Source organism: Chlorocebus sabaeus, chromosome 10, assembly GCF_047675955.1.
Source record: "Chlorocebus sabaeus isolate Y175 chromosome 10, mChlSab1.0.hap1, whole genome shotgun sequence".
NCBI lineage: Eukaryota > Metazoa > Chordata > Mammalia > Primates > Cercopithecidae > Chlorocebus > Chlorocebus sabaeus.
Window position 1 is genome coordinate 104,113,210 of NC_132913.1, and position 22,090 is coordinate 104,135,299.

Genomic DNA, 22,090 nt, shown 5'->3' on the forward strand with positions numbered 1-22,090 from the left:
CTCCGTCTCCCCTCTGTGCTCCCGGACCTGAGGCTCTGGGGGGGTGCGGTCAGTGGGGTGCCTAATGGGTAGTGTGCTGTGCAGCTCTGTGAACTGGGAGGAGCTGTAGGGGAAGAGCCTCACGACGAAGGGGCCTAGGAGGGAGGAAAGCAACAGGGTGAGGCAGCAGAAGGTCAGAGGGTGCAAGAACTGTGCTCTTCAGTGCCCAAGGGTTGACATCAGGGGTGCCATCTTGGGTTTTCCTCTTCACTGGGCACAGAGAGCAGTGGAGGTTGGGTAGGAACCAGAGGGAGAGTTTATCTTGGCCAGAGGTTCCCAGGAGTTATAAGTTTACAAGGCAGTGGGAGGAGGGATTGAGGAACATTCTGGAAATGCCTTCCTTAAAATCTTCTCCAAGGAGCAGAAACTTCGCATTTGTCTAAGGGTGGATGAAGGCCACTTGACTTCATAGCAAGGACTGAGATGGAAAGATGGTAATAATCGTTAATAGAACAGTAGGGGAACACATGCCGAATGTTTCCAGTTCTCAGGGCTTTGGGGACATTAACTGGCTGAATCCTCACAGCAGCTCCATGAGGTTTTACCCACAAGGAAATGGAGGCCTGAGGAGGTGATGTAGGCTGCCCTGGGTTCCGTGACTGTGGTGGCTTTCCAACAGATGGGGAAGGGGCCGCTGGAGCTCCAGTGAGAGGGCTTGTCTTGGGGGATGGGGGATGGGGGGTTCTCTCTGGACGGAGCAGTCGCTCAGCCCTGATCCTGCCGGGGGCCTTTCTCCATCCCCTCCCGGCTGTGGCCCGAGGAGATTCGGGGGCTCGCCTCCCCTGCTGCCTGCCTTCCCTGAGCCCTCGGAGGAAGCCGACGTAGGCTAACTGAATGCATAACTTTATTAAATAAATGCTTTGTCATGACAAAAGACAAAGATCAAGGAGTAACATAAATTATACGTTGAATAAATAGTATACAGCAATCTTCACTTTTTAAGAAAATGTGAGATCCTTTGTTGGTGTTTTATTTCCTTAAGTACAAAATGCTAAACAGGAGCCGAGCTTAAGCTCTTCCGCATTCAGATGGTTTTTTCATTTTTTTTTTCCTGCTTTTTTTTTTCTTTCTCACAAACTGGTTGTATTTGTTGATTTATTTTTCCATCCTTTTCACCAGTAAAGATTATCATCATTTATTTTTGTTTCTAAAGTTGAAACCAAAAAAGAGGAGAGAACAGAATTATGGTATGAATGTATGTAAAACTACAGAGAACTACAGTAATATGTACTGTGGTTATTGCTGTCTTCAAAAAAAACAAAAACAAAACAAAACAACAACAACAACAACAAACAACCGGTAGGCAACTCGGAATCTGAAGGAATCTTGTCTGACAACTGTGCTATCCATGTGGGCTACTGTGTGACAGTGGCAGTGGAGAGGAGACTCCGGCTGGTGACTGGGGACCGGTGGAGTGGGGTGAGCGGGCACAGGAAGGCTGGGGTCCCCTTCCCCTCGGACCCCCCCACCTTCCCTTTCCCCATCCAAAAGGATTTCAGGAGAGGAGGCCAGAGTCTGTGAAATGACTAAACTATATACTCCATTAGAAAATCAAGAAAATATGTTTTAAAATAGAAACAAAAGCCTAAGAGAAAATAAAAAGTGGAGAAGCAGTGCAACATAATGCTTGCACTTTAGTGGTTTTAAAAACACAGACAGTACAAGGCCCAGGTTGCTGGTTGGTGAAACCCCCGTCCCTTGTCCCTCCTCCACTTTGCAAAACGGAGCCTCCTTTCTCTTGGAAGCCAGACGTGTCCTCTCTGATGCTATGGGATTTCTTCTCCTTAGAGCTCTTCTCTGAGGTTCCCATCCTGGGCCAGAGCCCTCTCAGGGGTGAGTGGATGGGTCCGGGGTACTGTCCCACCTTAAGGGGGGCTTGGCGGTTGCCATGGCAGCCCTGTCTCGCTAAGCGCTGGGTGGTGGGAGCAGGGTGGTTGAGGCCCATCCTCTAGGGGAGGCCAGCCCTGTGGGGGTACCATGGAGGCCACAGACGTGGTGGTGGGGAGATGGGGTGAGAGAGAAGAGGCATGATCAGAAAAGGGCCTCCCTGGACCTCGTGCGCCTGCCTTCCTCCCCGTATGGGGCCAGTGTCCCCAGGCCTGTCTGTCTAGGCCTGGCTGTCAGAGAAAGGTTCCAGTCTCTTCCTCCCCATGTGCCCTGCTTTGCCAGGTGGGTCGGGGCAGGCTGGAGGAAGGAGGGTCAGTCCTGGCTGGGCTTCCCTATCTCCTGGCAGTCGTGGGAAAGACAGAGGATCTTCACCACTGCTGGAGTGAGGCATGAGTCTAAAGCAGATGGGAGAGACCTTCTGTGGGTCTCTTCTGTGGGTGTGAGTGTGGGAGTGGGCAGCACTTAGACCCAGAGCCATGGATAGCCTGGAGTCCAAGGTCTCTGGGTGAGCAGGCAGTCGGCCAAAGGCCAGCCTGGAGTCAAAGAGAGCCCTGCTTAGATTGCCATGCCCACACCATTCCAAACCTGCCTACCTTGCACCCTGCCACAGGGAAGAGGTGCCGTTTTCCTCCAGTGCTTCCCTTCCCAGGGTCTCCCACCCTGGGCCCAGCCAGACCTCCCATTTGGGAGGCTTAGTTCCATGTGTCCATGAAGGCCCAGCTTCTCTAGGGAGTGACCAACTGGCCATAAGAATCCCCTGCATGCAGAAGAGACTCACAGGTTTGGGTTACCAGGCACGAACTTTGGAAACCGGAAGAGTCTGGCACACTCACACCAGGCTCTAATCTCCCACCTGATGGCTGGCAGCAAAAAGCCAATGTGAGGGGCAGAAGCCTGCCCAAAGTCCAGACACAGTGGGCGAAGAGAGAGCCCCTCTCAGGTCCAGGCTGGGAGGAATGTGGGGGGAGATTGTAGTTCCTGGCTCAGTCTTTTCTTAGGGGAGTGGCACCCCAGTATCCACTTGGCAGATCCTAGTTGGATAACTGCTCAGGATGCAAAGGAAGAATGGGTGGAAAGAACAGTGACGTGGAAGAGGTTTGGGATACTGGCCTAAGACACACAGAAACGTGAGTTGGGTTTAGGGCACAGCTGTGCAGAGAGATGGGGCGTGCTGACTCGGCAGGTCAAGTACTTGTGGCTGCTGGCCCTATTGGGCCCCTTTGTCTCATGAAGATTGAGCACTTCTCCTGTCCCCAGTCAACTGTCCTGTCCAGGGGCATAGGAGATAGCCCCCAAGTTCTATAGCTATAGGGTTCCCATCAGTTGAAACAGATTTGCTTTTTCACTATTCCTCTTCGTAGCCCCAAATTTGTCGTTGGAGGCAGTCTCCACTGTGTCATGCCATGAGCAAAGAGTGAAGAGAGCTGTGTCCGCAGCACGAAGGGGTCTCCTTGGCCAGTGTCCAAGCCCCCTTTCCTGGATATCTTCAGCCTTAAAGAACAGTCACAAGGCCACCCACTGGTTGAGGAAGTCATTGGAGAATGGGAGTTTTCTTGGTTTGGAATCTGGCTGCCGAGTGACAGCATCCCTGAATCATGCGTTCCCTGCTTTTTCCGGCCCTCCTTCCACCCTCCACCCCAGGGAGGATGCAGGGACTGGCCAGAATGGAGGAAGAGCCGGAAAGACTCGTGGGCCTCTGTGCCTCCTTGCAGGCTGAAGGTGGGCAGCGGAGCGCATAGTCTTGTCCCTTCCAAAGCATGGCCAGTTTCGCCTGATTCTTCCTATCTGGCTTCTAAAGTCTAGCATCCTCCTAAAGTTACCCACCTTCCCTGGCTCTGTGGCCTGGATTAAGTTCATTTCTATTTTGCAACCCATTCCCCCATTTTCCTCTCTTTCCTCTCGAATCCCAGAAAACATACAGGGTGGGGAAGCTAAAGAGGTTTCTATCGGCTTTTTTCCCTTTCTGCTGCTTTGTGCCAAAGCTAGAATGGAACAGTCCCTTCAGCCCTCTGTTCCTCCCCACATCTACTCTGGCCAGAACCGTCAATCTTACTGTTCTCCTGCATCTAAACCTTTTTGCCACCATCTCCCTCTGCCATCTCTTACTTCAGTCTCCCTCCTGCTCTGCCAGTGTGGAGAGTGAGGGAGGCTTCCAAAAATGCACGTTCTGTTCAGATGAAAGGAAAAGGCTGGGGCGGGACGGGTGGATCCGTCATGGACCTGTTGGGCTCATGTGGTGTGACGTCCGGAGACTGTGATTTCCTGAGGGTTTAAAGACTAAAATGGGATGGACTGAGGCGCATGCTGTTTGCACCACGGAGGACTGGCCTCTGCCTGGCTCGGTGGGTGCAGAAGAATATACGTGGGGAATCACTGTCAAGTCCAGCACTGTGCCCCACAAAAAAGCTGAGTTTATTGCTCACGGGAAACTCTGCCTCGAGGAAGGCGAAAATACTATTACGGGTTATATTAGAAGAATATGGGTTTTCTCAGTTTTCCAGCATGAGGAAGCTCCTCAATGCCCCTATAGGAACTACTTTGAAAAGTTAATGCAAACTTTTGAAAGAAAAGAAGAAAGAAAAAAACAAAGAAAAAATAGATTTATATGCCTATATATGACTATATGGAGTCTTGTAGATAAATACAAGCCCACTTTTTTTTTTCAGCCTATCCTCCCCCACAGAGGCTGCTGTGCTACTTGTAAATTGAATTAAATGAGGGCTGAAACCGCACGCATCGGCATGTACTGTAGTCACCCTGGAAGAACAAGTCTTTCCAATTTTGGGGCATATATTGATTTCTAAAAAAGTCTGCCTGGGGAATGAAATATGCACATGAATTTCATATTCATAGATCTGCTTCCGAAAACCTCTCTATCTAATATCGCTCAATTATGAAGTTGTTTTGCTTTCAGAGGAATGGGATGCATTTTTGTTTTTATAAATCTGGGGAGAGACAACAGTCTGCCCAGGTAAGAGGAGAGGAAGTTCAGGGGTCCAGGTGTCCATACTGCTGGCTAGAGGAGGAGACAGATCCGGGAGAGGCCCTGGCATATTTTGCCTTTTCCTTTCTCCCCCTGACCAATCCGTACTGGGAAACCCCAAGAGTGTCATTGAATGCCACATCCTGGGCTGCATCTTCTAGTGGCCACCTCTCCCGACCCCAGGCCAGGGCTGGACGTGAAAGTTGGGCCCCTCCCTGGTCTCGGTGCCTTTCCTTCCTGCCCACCTGCTTGTCCTCCTTTTCCTAACTCTATTCGTCTTTCTCTCTCCTCTACACAAACACTTCCTTCCCTTCTCTTCCTCTCATTCTTCCTCTCTTCCCTTCTCTGTTCATCCAACTTGCCTCAAAAAGAAAACCATTTTAAAGGGGGGTGGTGTCTTTTTAGCTTTTTGCATCTCTGTTGTTGCCATTTTCGAAGTTGAGCCCTTGCTAGAGATTCCGAGGTCCTCAGTTTCCTCAAATAGATAGATATATATATTTTTCCCTTAAATGAGATGAAATGAGTGGCGTCCTGGGGTGGAGGGAGGCGCTGGCTGGAGTTGGGGCTGGGGGTGGGAGGGGGTGAGGGAAGGGTTTCGGGGGGACGCATCACTCAACGTTGCTGCTGTCGAAGGTGTGGCACTGAAAGTCCCCGTCGACGTACTCCATGCCTGGCAGTTTCATTCCGTACTTGTCCACGCACCAGCAGATGCCACGCTTGCGGCCACGGGAAGGTTTGCACTGGGGTGAGTAGAGCAACAGGCTGTGAGGACGCCGCACCCTGGGGCTCTGCTCCTCCCTCTCCTGCCTCTTCTCTACCCCAAGACAGGACTCTCTCATCTCCAGAGAGTTGAGGGCGCTAGACCCAACCCTTGGGTTTCTAGTGTCCCTGTTTCATGGAAAGACCCAGGGAAAAATGTGAATTTAGGCAGCCTACCCTTGGCTAGCTCCTTCAATCCCTTTCTTTCCTTCTTTTTCAGAGATGGGATCTTGTTATGTTGCCCAGGTTGGTCTAGAACTCCTGAGCCCAAGTGATCTTCCTGCCTCAGCCTCTGGAGTAGCTGGGATTATAGGCGTGAGCCGCTGTGCCTGGCTTACAGTCCCTTTTAAAATATTACCCATTCGAGTCCCCCCCTGCCTGAAACTCTGCAGGGATTCTCAAGAGAGTTATGATCCAATAATAATGACGATGGCAATAGTAATAACAGGAGGAGGCATCATTTGTGGTGTTATCCTGTACCAGACACCACTCAACGTTTGGTATGCAGTAGGTACTGTTCTAAGTGCTTTACAAAGATCAATCACTTACTCCTCATTCTCCATTTTACACAAGGGTGGAGGCACAGAGACATTAAATGATGAGTAAGGGGACACAGCTAGTAAGTGGCAGAGCCACGATTTGCCCCAGTGTGGCCTGGCTCTTACATTTAGATTATTGGTGCCCTTAAAGCAGCATCAGGGTCACCTGTCCACCCCAGAGTCCACCCCAGGTCTACCAATCAGAAACTACAGGGGTGGGGCCCAGCCTTCATCCATGCCCTCCAGGGATCGGATGCCCTTGGAAATCTGAGAACCCTTGCCCAAAGGGGAGCCTGGCTGTGAAGGGACGCGAGCTGATTTCAGGTGGTACACAGAGAAAATACGGCTTAAACTCCTGAGTGTGCGGTACACCAATGATACATGCTGTGCGATAGTGTTACAGAGTTTCCTCTTGCAATGAATTCACCTAGCTAAGGTGACCTGTGGAAAGCATAGTGGATTACGGCATAAGAGGGAATGAGGGAATGGATTGCAGCCTAGTAGGGAATGTGGAAAGTCATGATTGTGGTATATGAATGGATATCTGAGGCCCGGGAAACAGTAAGCGGTTAACGGTGGAAATCTTAGGCACTTGCCCGAGGTGGAGTTTCCTGGCAGGTGCCATTTTCGGAGCCATCTGAGCCTGGGAGCTCAGGGCAGGGGACGTACCTGCTTTCTCTTGTAGAATCCTTTGCGGTCACAGTTGGGCAGGTACACGGCACGGGGCACCATGCGTGGGCTGGCTTTGAGCTCCTGCAGGGAAGCCTCCATGTGTCTGCGGCAGGGGCCCTGTGTGGACAGGAGGGTGAGAGGCATGGCGAGACCAAGGGAAAACCACCCAGCTGCGCTGACGAGTGGCCCAGGGGGTGAGGGCCGAAGGGTCTCGGGAGGAAAGTCACCACCTTTGGTGCTAATCATCTACTGCCAAAGCTCTTTCCTCCCTGTCACCTGTCACGTGCGCTGGGATCACAAAGCCTGCCTTTGGCCAGGTACAGAGCCATACTTTCTCTTTTGTGTTCCAGGTCACCCCCTCCCCTGCAGCTTTTCTCTTCTGCTGAGTAACCATGTCCAGAGGTGCCCGTGTCTAGATGCTCTAGGAGAATATTCAGTCTCTGCCTCGGACTGGACACAGCTGCAGGGCCCAGGTGCATGGCCGCTGAGCTGGTACACACTCTCCTCAAATGAGCACTGCCACTATTCCCACTTACTAGCACAAGCCCTTCGCCCTGACAAGTGTACGCTCTGGAAACTCTCCTCCCACATCCTAAGCTGAGCCCCCATGGTTGCCTGCAGGTCCTCTGCCGGGTCTAGCCTGAGCACCTCCTGCTGCCATGAATGTCCATTTAGATGCAGGAAAAGGTCAAAAGCCGGGAGGGAATGAGGGAACCCCGAGATGTACCTGCTCAGACTCCTGTCTCATCTCAGGTGCAGAGATGACCCGGGGGTGGGCAGTGTTCTCGGCTCCCCCTACAAACTTGGACTGGGTCAGCTTCTTTCTGCGGTCCTTCTTCACTGCTTCAGCCTTCAGCTCAGAGATGCGGGTGTGTTTGGGCCGGAAGATCTTGGGGGAGTAGGTCTCCTCGGCCATCTCAGAGGTGGTGGGCTCCTCGTGCTCACGAGAGTCTCTCTCTGCAGGAGAAGGAACCGGAGGGTCAGCCCCCGTGGGCCAAGGTGCACACAGCCAGAGCCCAGGGCTGGGCAGTTTGGGGTGAGGGGAGTCATAAAGGCTGAAGCAGATGTGTCTCTGCCCTCCTGGGGCACACCCTGAAAGCAGGGGGATAAGAACCAGGAAGCAGAGCGAATGCTCATTTAAGTGGTGGGAAGTTTCTGGCATGCTTGGAGTCACGCAGAGAGTGCAGGCAGAGAGACCTCACAGAGGAGAACTGAGAGACTGACGGACGGATGGGTGAGGACAGAGTGGACCTTCTGGGGGCAGGAAGGAGGAAGGGCAAGGAAAGTGGCCCCTGCAAGGATGAAGGTGGTAGTGAGCGGTTTGCTTGCTGGGGGATGGCCAAGTAGATGGGACATGGCTGGAGGTGGGGCTGAGAAGTAGGAACGCGGGAATCTGGGTCCACGGAGGAAGATGACACAGCCAGGGCGTGGACGAGAAGGGCCAAGTCTGTCCTGTTAGTGAGATCTTTGCACTTTCAGAGCTGCTGGATGTCGAGGTCTCTTTGGACCTGGGGAACCTGGGAGGAGGGGGTCCTGGGGTCTGGAGCAGCAGGGTGGCGAGGACCTTCATACACAGCAGGAAGAGGGGAGGGGAGGGGAGAGCCAGAAATGTGGGCCCAGAGGGGACTGGCGTGGGGTCAAGGAGAAGTCAGAGGCCTCGCTCCCGCTCTGGCTCAGAACTGGTGCCGTGCTCGGGGGCCTGGGAGGCTGAGACGTTACTCAGCTCCGGACTGAGAGAGGCTGACAGCTGGCTGGGACCAGGACAGTTATATATAGGAGTGGCTTGGTGACAGTCTATACTTAGCTGACTTTTGACCTTTAGAGAAGTAAGACTTTGTTCATGTATTTGTTGATCCTTAATTCTACCCGTCTGGCCTTTTCTTGGTGTACAGATTTCCCCTAAATTCTTATCTCATAGGCATCCATCCCTGGGTCCCCTTCTCCTCTCAGCTCCTTGACCTCACCCAGCCTCGGAGGAACCAGAGTGGGGGAACTTTAGATTGTTGTTTCCAGGCGGGCGGGGTGTGGCCACAATGCCCCACAGTGGGACCAGGTGCAGGGGTGAGTGGAGGTGGGGGGCCCTGTCTTCATTGCTTCCCTCTTTTTTCAAATACTGGAAAGAGAAAATAGAGCTTTGAGTGATATTAAATAACCAAAATGAGATGAAAGAAAATTCTGTTCTCCACCCACTCCATGATCGCTGGGATGCCCAGGAACAGTGACCGCCAGACATCTGGGATGGCGAACAGAAGAAGTGGGCAGAATTCAAGGAAGTGGGGGTGGGGAAAAGAGAAGCTTTTTGAGAAGACACTGTTTTATGCCTCTGGGCAGGTGTAGAACCCGACTTCTGAGCTTGCAGCCTTGGGCAAGTTCCAGGTGTGAGTAAGGAAAGGCATTGAACACCTGGCCTAACCTGGTCAGGATGGCAGGTGGCAGGAAGCAGCCAAGCATCTGTTTCTCTCTTGGCTCAGGATTTGTCAAGTCTCATGAAATAGGTATTTGATCTTTAAGGCCTTGGCAGAGAAGGTCCCTGCCCTAAAGAAGCCTCCAAGGGTTTGCAGCATTCCTGGTGGTGAGTTGCTTTGGGCATTTATTCACAGGAAAGGAAGGGAGGTAATTACTGGAGAGGAAGATCATGACTCGGAGAAAACAAATAACAAGGTGGTGGGCGGGCTCTCCCTGAACAAAATTCAACCTGAGTTTCCTGGCACCCCTTCTGGCCTCTCACCCCCTCCTCCCAGTCGTGCCTTGATGTCCCAGTACCCCGATTCTCCTCTATCAAACCCTGATGTGACGACTCATCAATAGGGTGAGACTTTGTTCATGTATTTGCTGGTAGGTGGAAGGCAGGATTTTAGGGATTAGTTAAAAGGGTCATGTTCTGGGGTACTGACTTTTCTTGGTTGTAGAGCAAGTGAGATTGGCAGGAGGGAGGGAGAAGCAAGGCTGGTTTGGGGACTCTGTACAAATTGAAAGGCTGGGGTTCCATTATCTAGTAACACAGGCCTCGCCTGGAGGCTCAGATCTTGGAGAAGAGGGAGTAAGGAGAGGGAGTGCTAACCATCGCACAGAAGGGCTTTCGGACCCGTCTTATTGAGGGACTGGAGCCGCACCCCTCAACCTCAGCATCGCCAAGCATTCTAATCCTCAAAAAGTAGTTGACTACTGTGGGGGGAGGGGCAAGCAGGAAATGGTGGCTACTGAAAGCCTGGGGGCAGGGGTGTTCAGATTGGAGAAGCCTGGACCCCTTCCCCAAACAAGATTGTAACTGGATAAAGTGAGGGCAGGTGGGGGAGTGGGCTGGCTGCTGACCAGCGCACTCACGCGTCTCTGCGTCTCCTTCAGTGGGCTGCCCCAGCCTGGCCCGGAGAGCCAATACATTGTCACCTCTTCAAGGGGAGAGAGCCTGGGAACCTGGCTCCTCTCCTGTGGCTGGTGTAGCAGCTCCTGGAATCCTTTCCGTAGGCCATTTAGCCAATCCCCTGTGTCCAAGCAGAAATAAGCATCTATCTCTCTAGTCCTTAAGGACATCTGAAATGGGGGTGCCATTCCATCCTCCTCCGGCTACCTGTTGGGGGAGGCTCTTCCATTTGGTCAGAGGGTGCCCTTCTCCAGCTGTCATTTCAGCTTACTCTCTCTCTTTGGCCTTGGTGGACACAGAAGCATGGTGGCCCACAGCCTTCCCTCAACAGCTCTTCTCAAGACCCTTCCCATTTTGAGACTTTTTCTAAGTGCTGTGGGCTGTCCTTAACCTTGAGTCACCCTTTCTGGGAGGGGGATGGGGCCGTTGACAATGGCTTGACAAACCTTGGGGTAAATTTATTTTGACCTCTCTTACTCTTTTCTTTGAAAGTGTTCAAGTACTGCCCCGGGGCCAAGCAACCATGATGCTGGCATACAACATGTAGATTCTGGTATCTCTCTTCATTTAAGGAACCAAAAATGCTTTTGCAAACTCTCTCCTTTTCCCAGCCTCCCCAAGGCGAGTCTCCTGAGGGCACACCTTCCCCAGCTTGCAAGCTTTTTGGCTGCTTCTGAAGAGCAGGCTTAACATTTTGATGTGCCTCCCGGTTTCTGGTGCCACTTAACCCCATGGGACCTATTCCTTAGGCAGCAGCAGAGTCCAGGGTCGAAGATACTAATCAGGGTCTTGTGGTCACCTGTAGGCTCCAGAGAGACAGCGGAAACTTGGAGGGGAGCCAGGGCAGAGCCACGGAGATTAAAGGGCTGGAAAGTAAGACCGGAGCTGCGCGCCAGAAGCAGCTAGCCCGACTCAGCTGCTCTGTGGCTGAGTCATAAATAGGCTTTCAATTTTGGAAGGGTTTAAGTTTTAGATAAAACAAGAAGGAACAAGTAGACTGGCTACTCTTGAGCTATGTCATCAAGAGAAAATGAACTGAGGTTGCAGAAGGGATCTAGGCAGGATACCCAGGAGGACTTCCTGGTGAAGATTGTTCTTCACGTGAACAACAAAAAAAACTCAACAGTCAGCCCTGGAACCTGTTTGACAAACAGGTCAATATCTCCATGTGGCCAGCAGAGGGCGTGGGAGACTGACACCCACACAGCATGGGCTCACTTCTAGGGACTGGAAGCGTTTTTAAAATCTGGAATTTGGAATTAAGCACGGTGGCTCATCTCTAATCCCAGCACTTTGGAAGGCCAAGGTGAGTGGATTGCCTGAGCCCAGGAGTTCGAGACCAGCCCGGGCAACATGGTAAAACCCCGTCTCTACGAAAAAAAAAAAAAGTACAAAAATTAGCTGGGCATAGAGGTGTGCACCTGTAGTCTGAGAAACTTAGGAGGCTGAGACCAGAGGATAGCTTGAGCCCGGGAGGTTGGAGGTTGAGGCTGAGGTGAGCCATGCTTGCTCCACTTTGATAGCTCCACTGCACTCTAGCCTGGGTGACACAGTGAGACCCTGTCTTGAAGAAAAAAAAAAAAAATCTGAAATTTGGGTGCCTCCCTCTCCTACTTCTGTAATAATCACTCGAATCCCTTCCTTCATTTGTGTGTCTGTAGCATATATTTAAAGAGTCAGGGAGACAAACAAGCGAGGCCTGGAGAGAACCATGTGTGGGAGAGTGAAGGCAGGTGAGGGAGAGGGGAACAGGGCTTCTTTCTGCATGGCATTCTGCTGTTTCTGTAACCTGCAACTGGAAAACGATCCAGGAAGGAAGAGAGACATATTCCAGGCTTCCCCGCCCATGAGATGCTGTTCTGAGAGGGTTTTGCAGAGGATGGGAAATGTGGAATGCTCAGCATCCATTTCTCCTGCTGGGAGCTATGGAGGCTGGACCTTTACCTTCATAATCCTATTCAATGACTAAGGGAGGGGATGATGATAATATTATCTGGATACAGTATTTACCTTTGGGGTGGGATCTAAATCTCTGGCTTCTATATAATACCTCCAGTCCTTCCCACTGGCTCTCCAATACCTCTAGCCCCTGCCACTTTTGGGTGGCCAACTCAGTTCCTCTTTCATTTGTAAGGCGTTCCCCATTCACCCCAGTGCAGCAGCATACACAGAGGCACGCGCGGTACATCGGCCTCTCCCCACGGTAACATGAACACGTGCTTAAGGACTGCACCATTCTCTATGTCCTGGCAAACACAGAGAGTGTCATGGTGCAAGTCCAGCTGCTACAGACCCAGAGGTGTCTTAGGGTGAGAAATACTACAGTCTACACAATTGCACAATGCATGTACCGTGCCCAAGCTCAACCACTTTCTCCACACCTGCCCTTTTGCCACGACTTTTCCCTTCCAGCAGAGGCAGGCACATTGTCTTCTGAAGGGTTCTGACTCCACCTTGCTTGCTAGTCATAGCAATGGATAGATCCAGGTGGAGACCTGCCTGCCTAAAATCTAAACCCCCCACCCCTGGACCTCTTAGTCACACCCCGGTGCCATTAACAGCCTGCTCCTGGGCTGGTGTTAGTTTATCACTCTATCTTGCTTGACCTAATAATCAATTGTAAGAGAAAACTAGGTGACCCAGATATTGTGCCTTAGCTTACAAAAATCGAAGAAACAGAGGCATCCTTGAAATTCACAGTCCAGGAAGAGTGTCGGGCTTTGCCAGGCCACCCAGACCTGGGGAGATTCTCCCATCTCCTTTTCTAGACAGAAGATAAGATGAGGACGCCTAGAATCTCTCTACAAAGAATGAAAAAGGGATCTGAATTTCTTCTGGGTTTCATTCTAGTCCCCTCTGTGGAATTTAAATAGCCAACTTCTTAAGGGCAGAGCTTTGTCATTTCTCTTTGTCTCACCAGCATATAGTATTCAATAAATAACCTTTAAATGGAGAGATGTGTAAATCTGCCCAAGAGGCAAAGAGAAGTAGGTCTGGAAGTATTTCTGTAATATAAGCTGGGGCTTAGAGCCCAGTTCATGCCTTGGGAGGTTATCTCATCCCTGCCCCTGCCCTGAAGCACAATAACCCTGCCGCAGGGGACAGGGAGGCAGACCTGTCTCCACTTAGAGAGCTCCCCCTGGGAGTCCTTCCTCTGCCTAACCCCATTCCTTCATGCGGCATGAAGGGCACTCAGTCTCCTTCCCTAAAGATATATAGAGAAAAGGCGGCCCACAGCCCTCCACAGTGTAGATGCTATAGGTGGGGAAGGTGACATCTCACAGAGTAAGGGGCTGGGGTCCCACCTACATCTGCCCCACTGTCCAGGGACCAGAGGTAAAGAGAGGCTCCTTGCTTTTTTCCAATGCCAAGCTAGGATTTGGGGTTGTGACTCTGGTTCACATTTCTTGGTCCCTAGGAAGCAGCTGGCAATAACTGTACACATAGGAAATACACGTTTATGCACAAGTCCCTGAGTGAGAATCTCCAGCCAAGCTTTTGGAGTTGGGGAAGGGGAAGCATGCTCAGTAGAAGTGTCTGTTCCCTATACATACCCCAAATGAGAAGGTAATGGTGGGGGGATAGGTGGGGAGCAGCCTCTGGAAGAAACGCTAGGCTGCTTTTCTCCTGGCCACTTTCCTATCAGGACCTATCACAGCCAGTTCAGAACATTGCCATCTGCAGCCACATTCCCCCAAAGTCCTGCATGACCAGAAGGGGGCGGCAGGGAGCAAGCAAGGTTTACTCTTCTCTCCCGAGGCCCCTAAGAAGGTGCCCAGGCTCTGCTAGGGACCAAACAAGGGAACCCTGTCTGTCAACGAAAGCTGAGACTCCTCTTTTTTGATTCTTTGGGAGCAAAAGGAAAGAGTGGGGACAGCAGTTCCCTTCTCAGGTGAGAGAGGGGTTTGCTGGTAGCCACTAGCGACGTGGAGAGATACATACTGAACACGTGAAATGTGGCCTGGGGAACTCAGGGACCACGTTTAAAAATTTACTTTATTTTTATTTAATTTTAATTAGTTTAAATTTAAAAATGGATACTCAACTCAGTTATTGGAAAGATTTTAAAGTATGTTTGGAATGCCTCAGGTATGTGAATCTGCTTTTTCAACTGTAAATTTTATGAAACCTAAATACAGATCAAGTATTTCCAATGAAAACTTAGTGTCCAAATTGAGATGAGCTGTAAGTATAAAAATCATACTGGGTTTCAAAGGCTAAATATGAAGGAAAGAATGTAAAATATCTCAACATAATGGTTTTATTTTGAGCATGTGGTGAAAGGATATTTTGGATATATTCAGTTAAAATGTGTTATTACAATTAATTTCCCTGCTTTTTAAAATCTTTTTAAAAAAGATGTGGCTACCAGAAAGTTAAAAATGACAAATGTGGCTTGTATTATGTTTCAATTGGAAGTGCTATTCTAAACGATCTGGAAGAAGAGTCATCCTGGCTGAGATGACAGAGGGGTGTCACAGTCCCAGTTCAGGATAACTAGAACCCACATAAAACAACTCAGAGAATCAACAGAGGTCATCTGAGGCCTGGCTCTGAGTGCATATTCAGTGGGACCTTATTTTAGGCCAGGGAAAGGGGCCTGATGGTTTAGGTTGAGGGGTCAAACATGAGATAACTGAGTTAGTTTAAAATGTTCCCATAGTTCACCTGGCAGGTCTGACTTACTGGAAAAAGGGGCCTATCTTATCTGCCTCCTTCCTAAGCATCCCAGAGGAGGAGCTGCCACGGCCTCCAGGATGTATTAGAAAGGCTCTCAGCACTTCCTGCAGCAACCGGAAGTCCCCAGCTGCCCTCTGGAAGCGCATCTGTCCTCTCCTGCTGAAAGATCTCAGAGGCACCTGCCCATGAAAGCCGGGGGCCCTCATGCTCTCTTCCTTATCAGCTTTGGTAGTGCATGGTTTTCCTTCTCTCCTTCGGATGCAGAAATTCCCTAGTTACTGCACTCACCCCATCCAACCACACCCTCCCTCGATCTCTGCTTTCTGTTGGCACCACGTGAGGACTGTGCTGTTGGAAGCAGGCCACTTCTGCACCGTGTTCTTCAAGACTACAGGCCGCTGCACAGCCCAGAGGCAGCCAGGGCCTGCCTGCCTCTCCACATCAGGAGAGCTTCCTGTAATGTAGAAAATGAGGTTTGGCGCATGGATCTGAAAGCTGGGCTGAACACCCCTCCTTCACACCCTCCAGGTCCTCTTTCCCTGACAAACCACTAGCCTAAGCCAGGCTTGTATGCAAGACTGTGTAGAAAAAGGGACAGAAGTGAGTATGAAAATAAGAGAGTGTGGCCCTCTCTCCTTTGGGGAGGGCTTTGGGGCCGCTTCACTCCTTTTCCTACTGCCCCTAAAACAGCGCCTTCAGATTGTGGGTTATGATGTCATGGGGTGATAGCATCTGGCAGTGTTTGCCAAAGGCCTCACTGCAGGTTAGCCCAGGCCCAGGCACGAGCCCCAGTGACTAGCGAGAAAGCCAGGAATGGCCTGATGCAGTGCCGGAGCCCCTGCGGGGAAGAGCTGAGTCCCAGCCCCTTTTCTGCATCTAACCCTGCTGCCACATCTTGGGCAAGTGACTCCCCACTCAGGGTCTCAGTATCCTCATCCTAAAACGAGGACCTTGACTGTGATGATGGGTGTGGGTTCCTTCCAGCTTTAACATTCTTTGGCCAATACCCAGACAATTCCTGGAGAGACACTAGGACTGAGCTAAGCTGAGTGGCCAGGCACCAACCAACCTGGTTAGGTGCTCTAAACCAACAGCATAGTGGCCAAGGTGGGAATATAACCTCTCCCCGTCACAGAGATATTCAGTCACTCCTCTGGATTTATATTTTTTAAAAAAAGAGAGAGAGAAATGACATCATAACAGAATTTATGGAAATAAATGAAACTGGAAATAAAAGGGGAGGTTTTGCTGGTATTGCGGAGCGGGGGGTAGAAGCCTACATTGCCTTCCTTGTTTATTTATTTATTTTTGCAAATATGTAATCAATCTTACTGTTTTGAATAACATGTCCAGATTGCAATTTAAGGATGGTGTCTGGGAATTGCAGCTTTTAGACCAACTGTAGAGAAAAAGCAAATGTAAAACTAAACAAACCCCTCCAAATCCCCTGCCTGACTCAGCGCAGCCATTCTCCCGCCCTCCTTCCTTCTGCTCCGGCTCCTGGTTGGTACCTGCTCTTTAAGATCTTCTTCCAGTTTCTGGATGTAGTGGGTCTGGAGTGTGGTGATCTCTTCTCCAGAGTTTTTGTTTTCCACACACTAAATATCTTAAAAGTTGCATAGGCATTGCTTAGGTACAAAGTAGAAACTTTACACAAGTATTACCTCCCCTTCCCGCTGGCTTCTTCTTCGCTCCATTAAGGGGGCCAGGGCTTCTGCAGGGAATTCCTGCTCCCATGCCCTTTGCTGTAACCCTCACGATGACCTCTGGCTCCTAGGGTCAGCCTGGTCCTCCCTCTGCAGCTGCAGGCCCACCTGCCTGCTCAAATCCAGCCCAAGCCCCGGACTAACTCACAGCTGCTCTGACTTAAAACTCAAGCCCTCAGGGGATGCCTTAGAGTTGGGGTGGGGGTTGGGGGGTGGATGGAGAAGGGCGGAGGAAAGAGTAGGAGGGAGGGGCGAGAAGGGGGAAAAAGAGAAATGGAAAGAAAATGAGCTCTCACTAGGGCTAACTCTGCTTGTTCTTCCAGTCTGAGCTGACACAGCAGAAAGGGGTGGTGGTGGGCGGAGGTGGCAAGAAAAGTCCAGTTAAAGCCCCATCTCATCTTCCCAACTCCCGTTTTGGTTGGCTCAGGGTACGGCCATCCTCTCAAAGACTTGTTTCAGAGGGAGGGGGTGCGGGTGGGAAAGGAATTTGGCTCCTTCAGTTTTCCATGATCTTGCTCAACCCAGACATAAATTTGGCCAATAAACCCAACTCTGGAACTTGACTTCAACATGGCATTTTAGACCAAGCTTGGAGTTGAAGCCAGGGTGATGGAGGCCAAACCCCTCAAAGTAGCAAAGACTGAATTCATTTTTATTTAGGTAATGCTTTTGCTTTCTTTTCCAGAAGTCTATTTTTTGTCCCACGGTGTCTCATTTCTTAATGACAGAACAGAAACCCAGAACCCACGGTTCCCTACATCTCAAACTGAATGTCTCACCAGCACAGAGGAGACCTACCTGAACCCCAGTATCTGTGCTGGGGACCAGCCCATCAAACCTCATTCCCCACCAAAAATGCCGGAAAGCAAACCCAGCACTTCCTGGACTCCCTCCACTCACCGCTATTTACTGAGCTTTGCCCAACAAATAACTCCCGTCTTTCATCTCCCTCCAGCCTCACACACATTCTTTTTTCCATATCTATCTCTGCTCCTGAACTGGTCGGAATGAAATGCAGAGCCAGGCTCGCTCTCAGCACACTGCTGTCTGGCCCACTCCCTCTGCAGTTGCTCAGCAACCGCCTAGCAAAACACCGTCTCCTCCGCCCTCTCCTCTCCCTCCCAGAGGCTTTGGCTGCCTGCCACCTCACTCTCCTCTGCTCCCCATTTCTGCTTCCAGAAATGCACCTTTTTTGGGTTCTATATATGTTTGGTTACATATAAATATATATAATATAGTATATAGCATATATATAATATATAATACACATTATATAGATATAATATATCGTGTGTGTGTGTGTGTGTGTGTATGTGTGTCTGTGTATGCTGCAACTGCGGGAGGGAGGGGGAGAATCCATATCTGCAAGCTCAGATTTTGGCGGGGCGGGCGGGGGGAAGACGAGGGAGGTGGGTTGGGAAGCAGGAATTTTGGCTAAAGGACCAAAAGGGCACTCTCCCTCTCTCTGGCCATTTCTCTCTTCTTAAGAACGGTCTGTACACCATCTCCAACTTTTTGGGGACCCGCCCAATGGTTGTCCGGCTAAAACGCCCTTTCCAGGAGCGCCCACTCCTATCCCATCTGTTCCGGACGAAGATGTCGGTACCAGCCGCGGTGGAGCGCCGCCAACCCGCAACAGCAGCCGGCCGGGCACCTGCCTTCGGCGGGGTGGAGTCGGAGAGGAGTGCTGGGGAGGGGGCGGGTAGAAGAGGCTGCTTCGGGTTGGCCCAAAGGCACTCAGAAGGTGGGGGTTGGGCAAGGGGCGGCAGGGAATTCTACAAGGGATCTTGCTTGGGACTGAAGTGTCGTGTGTGTGTGTGTGTGTGTGTGTGTGTGTGAGATGCGCCCTCCGTGCTCGCCTAGCAATTGAGCGCGCGTGCGCCCTGCGTGCACAACCTTCACACTAGCCACATCACACTACACGCTTGGCAAATAATAAGTGGAGCCAGGATGCTGCTGAGTGACACCTTACGTACTTTCGGTGTGACTGGATTGTTACCCAGGGCGGTCGCTTCCCAGCCAGGAAATCAATTAATGTTTCCCCCCTCCGCTAGGCTTTTCCAAATCCACATCCTCCAAGATGAAGGCAGGCAGGACCGCCTTTGAAAAGTGGATCTTAATAAAAATAACCTCACAAGCCGGTCTCTGGGGTTCCCAGGGCCTGCGCGTCCTCCCCTTTTCCTCTTTTTGCAGGCTGCAACCTGGAGATCGACTACCTCTTGCAAAGCTGGAGGGGCTGGCGCCTGCGTCACTCAAACCCTGCAGGGTTTGCGGGGACAGAGGCTGAACACAGGAAGCTCTCCGGCCTCCTGGCAAGGGCGGACGCACTCCTCTCCTGCACTATAGTGACTGAAGTTTGCACTTCAGAAAACTCATGTTAGGGTGCTCGTGAGTAATGGAAAGGGACAGAGAGGGAGAAGGGGATTGCCCCCATAACTAAACTGTCCCCCTAACTAAACTACGCCAATTAAACATTGTTTAGCCAAGTTTTAACCCCTTTTGGAGAGAACCAATAGCCAGTTTGACGTCTTAGAATCCAGACTTTTCTGTAGTTTATTTAACTTTTTTTTTTTAAACTAAAGATCAGGTAACTCTTTCCAAAAAGAAACTCAGTCTAAGGGGGTAGAACTGTTCTGATTGAACAAGTAGCTGTGTCAATCATTTCAACCCTAGACTTCTGGCGCCGAGAATTTGGGGGCGGGGCAACCCGGGGGCGGGGCAAGCGGAGGCGAGGCTCCCAGTGCGTGGCTTTTCTGTCTCCGCCCCCTGAATTTTGCATTCTGCGTTTCCAGGGCCCCTCATGCACTTACTGCACACCCACTTCTGATCTGGTTTAGGAGATTGGGGAGGGCGGGGTGGGGGGGGGGATTGCGGAGGGAGGAATTGCGGGGCGGGGGTGGAGATGATGGTGGTGCCGGGAATCTGCACAGGCGAGGAAGTTGAAAGGTCTGAATCTCACATCCCCTTTTGCCTCCCAGCCCTATGTCCACCTTTCATCCTAGGTAAAATCTGAATTGGAGAGGGGGAAAAAGGAATTAGATTCAGAAACGAACACTAGGCACAGAATCCCAAACCCTTCCTTCCTACTCTTCCCCATCCCCATCCCCACCCCGCACCCCCGCGCTCCTAAAGCATTTTTTCCCTTCCTGGGATAAAATAAAAGTCATTTTGCAGTTAAGTATGTTTTACCATCTACCACAGGCAATCATCTTCAATCAAAAGCAATGGTTATGCACATGGGAGGGGCTTCACGGCTTCCACCCGAAAGGCATTAGTTACCAAGAATGTGGGGTGCTTATGGTGTGTGTGTAGGGGTGGAGGGATAGAAACGCCTGGAGGCACGGGGGTGGAGGGGCCAAAAGGGACAAAGGTGGAATTAGCTCAGAAGATGGGTAACGCCTCTCTCTCCAGGCCGCAATTAAAATAATATTTTAACAAAAGAGATTTTTTTCCAAGTTCAGAAAAAAACGTATGCGGGGCGCGAGGTGGATGGAGGAGGGAGTTGATAATGTAACACACACTCTTTCAGACTGGAGATAGGGTACCAGGGGATTTGGACCTTGTGACCGAATGGGAACTCAGAATCAGTATTCGGACAGAGTGGGGGGGGTGGGAGAGGGGGCGGGCAAGGTGTGGGTAGGAGGAAGGAGGAAGGAGAAAGAGCGAAAGCTGGGATAGACTTGGCTAGACAGTTCCCCAGGGTAGCGGGATCCTCCAGGGCTCCAATTCCGAGGTGCAAGGACCCTCCCCGACTACTCCCGAGCTGCACCCCAGCTCGAAGCCACTTGCTGCGCAAAGCGCGCGGGCCCAGCCGGTCCCGTGTCCCCCGCCCGTGCGCCGCGTAACTGACTGGCACACTGAGCGCGCTCACCGATCTTGACTTGCTCGCGGTAGCTCTTTTCGTTGAGGCAAACCCCGCGGCCGTGCAGCAGGGCGTGCAGCGGCTTCTCCTCGTCCTGCCGGGGGAGGCAGCGCAGCCCCTGGGCGCAGCGCTCGGTGTAGACGCCGCACGACTGCCCCTCGGCCAGGGCGCAGGTCATGCAGCAGCCGCAGCCCGGCTCCTTGACCAGCTCGCAGCCCAGGGGGCTGGGGGGGCACATGGAGAGGGCTTTCTCGTCGCAGGGCTCGCAGTGCACGAAGGAGCCCAGACTCTGGGCCGGCCCCGCATAGGCGGCCAGCAGCAGGAGGACCGCGGTGAGCAACATCATCTTCTCTTAGTCGCCCCCTTTACCTCGGGGTGGGGCAGGAGAGCGAGAGTGCAGGGATAAAGGGGCCAAGAGGGCGCCCGGAGATTTTTTTTGTTTTTGTTTTTGTTTTAAAATTTCTAGCAGGTAGAGCAGGTGCCCTCCCCCAGACACTTGCAAAAATGTAGAGAGAGATGGAGGACTGGGGTGCCCGAGAGCAGGTCCCAGCTGCAAGAATTAAAGCCTTGCAACAGGTTGGGGGAAGCAGGGCAGCGCCAGGTGCACGCAGTGAGCGGAGGCCGGAGAAACCCTCAAGCCTGAGCGGGTCAGAATTATAGGGGGAAAATAGCCACAAAATTGTTCACCCCCAAGCAACCACCGAAATAATGAGCTCGGAGGCAGTGGAGATGGCGTTGGGGTTGGGGGAGAAAAATGGATTTATCTTTAAAATTTTTGCTTAAAATCTAAAACACACCCCGCTCCTTTCTAACCCTCAGCTGCCGGCGGTGCGCGGCGGCGCGGAACAGGTAAGAGGCGTTGGCTGCAGCCGAGAGGGTGGGAGAAAACGTTGAAATCAAGAAATTAAAAAAAAAAAACAAAACCCAAAACAAAAAAACCCCAAACCCTAACACCTCTTTTCTCCCACTTTGCCACCTCCTCTTCGAAATTCGCAGGTTCTACGCGAAGTCCGGAGAAGGGTGAAAACGGAGGAGGGGTAATGGGGTAATGAAAAGGAGCAAAAAAAGGAAAAAGCCCACACTGCTTTGCAGCTCTTTCCTAGCTCTTTTCCCCTGCAGAAGTTTCCAAAAAGACTACAGGCTCCGGGCGAGCAGGCGCTTTTAAATAGCCGGCCCCTGGCTGCCAGCCAGTTTGTAGCTGCAATTTGAGCTTCCCAACACCCAACTCAGGCAAGGATGCCAAGGAGCTTTGCAGTACAAACTCACACGGGGTGGGGGTGGGGAGAGGCCTTCTAGACACAAGGGGGCTCCCCTTCGCTCCCTGAACAGCGCTCTCCTCTCCCCTGAACAGCGCCCTCCTCCCCGCGGAATGTAAGAAAGGGGCAAGGGGGACAGGCTGGGGCTACCGAGTGTGGGGAGGAGGTGGAGGGGCCAGTGGAAGACAGAGTTCTTCGGAGCAGGGTGAACACAATGAGGAGAGTAACTTGGTCTCCCCCTCCCTACTATCCCTTAACTAGTCAAGGCACAGGCTGAAGGGAGACGTATTTTCTTATTAGCCAACCGGATATACCATGCCCAAGAAATCTTCCTAAGCTTCTGCAA

General features: G+C 51.5%; 1 protein-coding gene across 1 annotated transcript; it reads right to left on the minus strand.

Annotated features, from left to right (window-relative positions):
- Positions 1-866: 866 nt before the first annotated feature.
- IGFBP5 (insulin like growth factor binding protein 5) lies at positions 867-21,631 on the minus strand. Its single transcript, XM_007966219.3, has 4 exons — positions 20,498-21,631; positions 7,607-7,836; positions 6,877-6,996; positions 867-5,649 (listed from the first exon to the last, which is right to left on the minus strand). Exons 1-4 carry the CDS (start codon positions 20,832-20,834, stop codon positions 5,518-5,520), a joined length of 819 nt encoding a protein of 272 aa, XP_007964410.1. The 5' UTR covers positions 20,835-21,631; the 3' UTR covers positions 867-5,517.
- Between the last annotated feature and the right edge of the window lie 459 nt (positions 21,632-22,090).

What these genes read in the sequence shown, in the direction of transcription:
- IGFBP5 (XM_007966219.3), bottom strand. Translation starts at nt 20,834, where the DNA reads ATGATGTTGCTCACCGCGGTCCTCCTGCTGCTGGCCGCCTATGCGGGG. An exon ending in CCGCGAGCAAGTCAAGATCG is followed by an intron (nt 7,837 to 20,497) that starts GTGAGCGCGCTC and finishes CTTCTCCTGCAG; the next exon opens with AGAGAGACTCTCGTGAGCAC. An exon ending in TGAGACAGGAGTCTGAGCAG is followed by an intron (nt 6,997 to 7,606) that starts GTACATCTCGGG and finishes CTGTCCACACAG; the next exon opens with GGCCCCTGCCGCAGACACAT.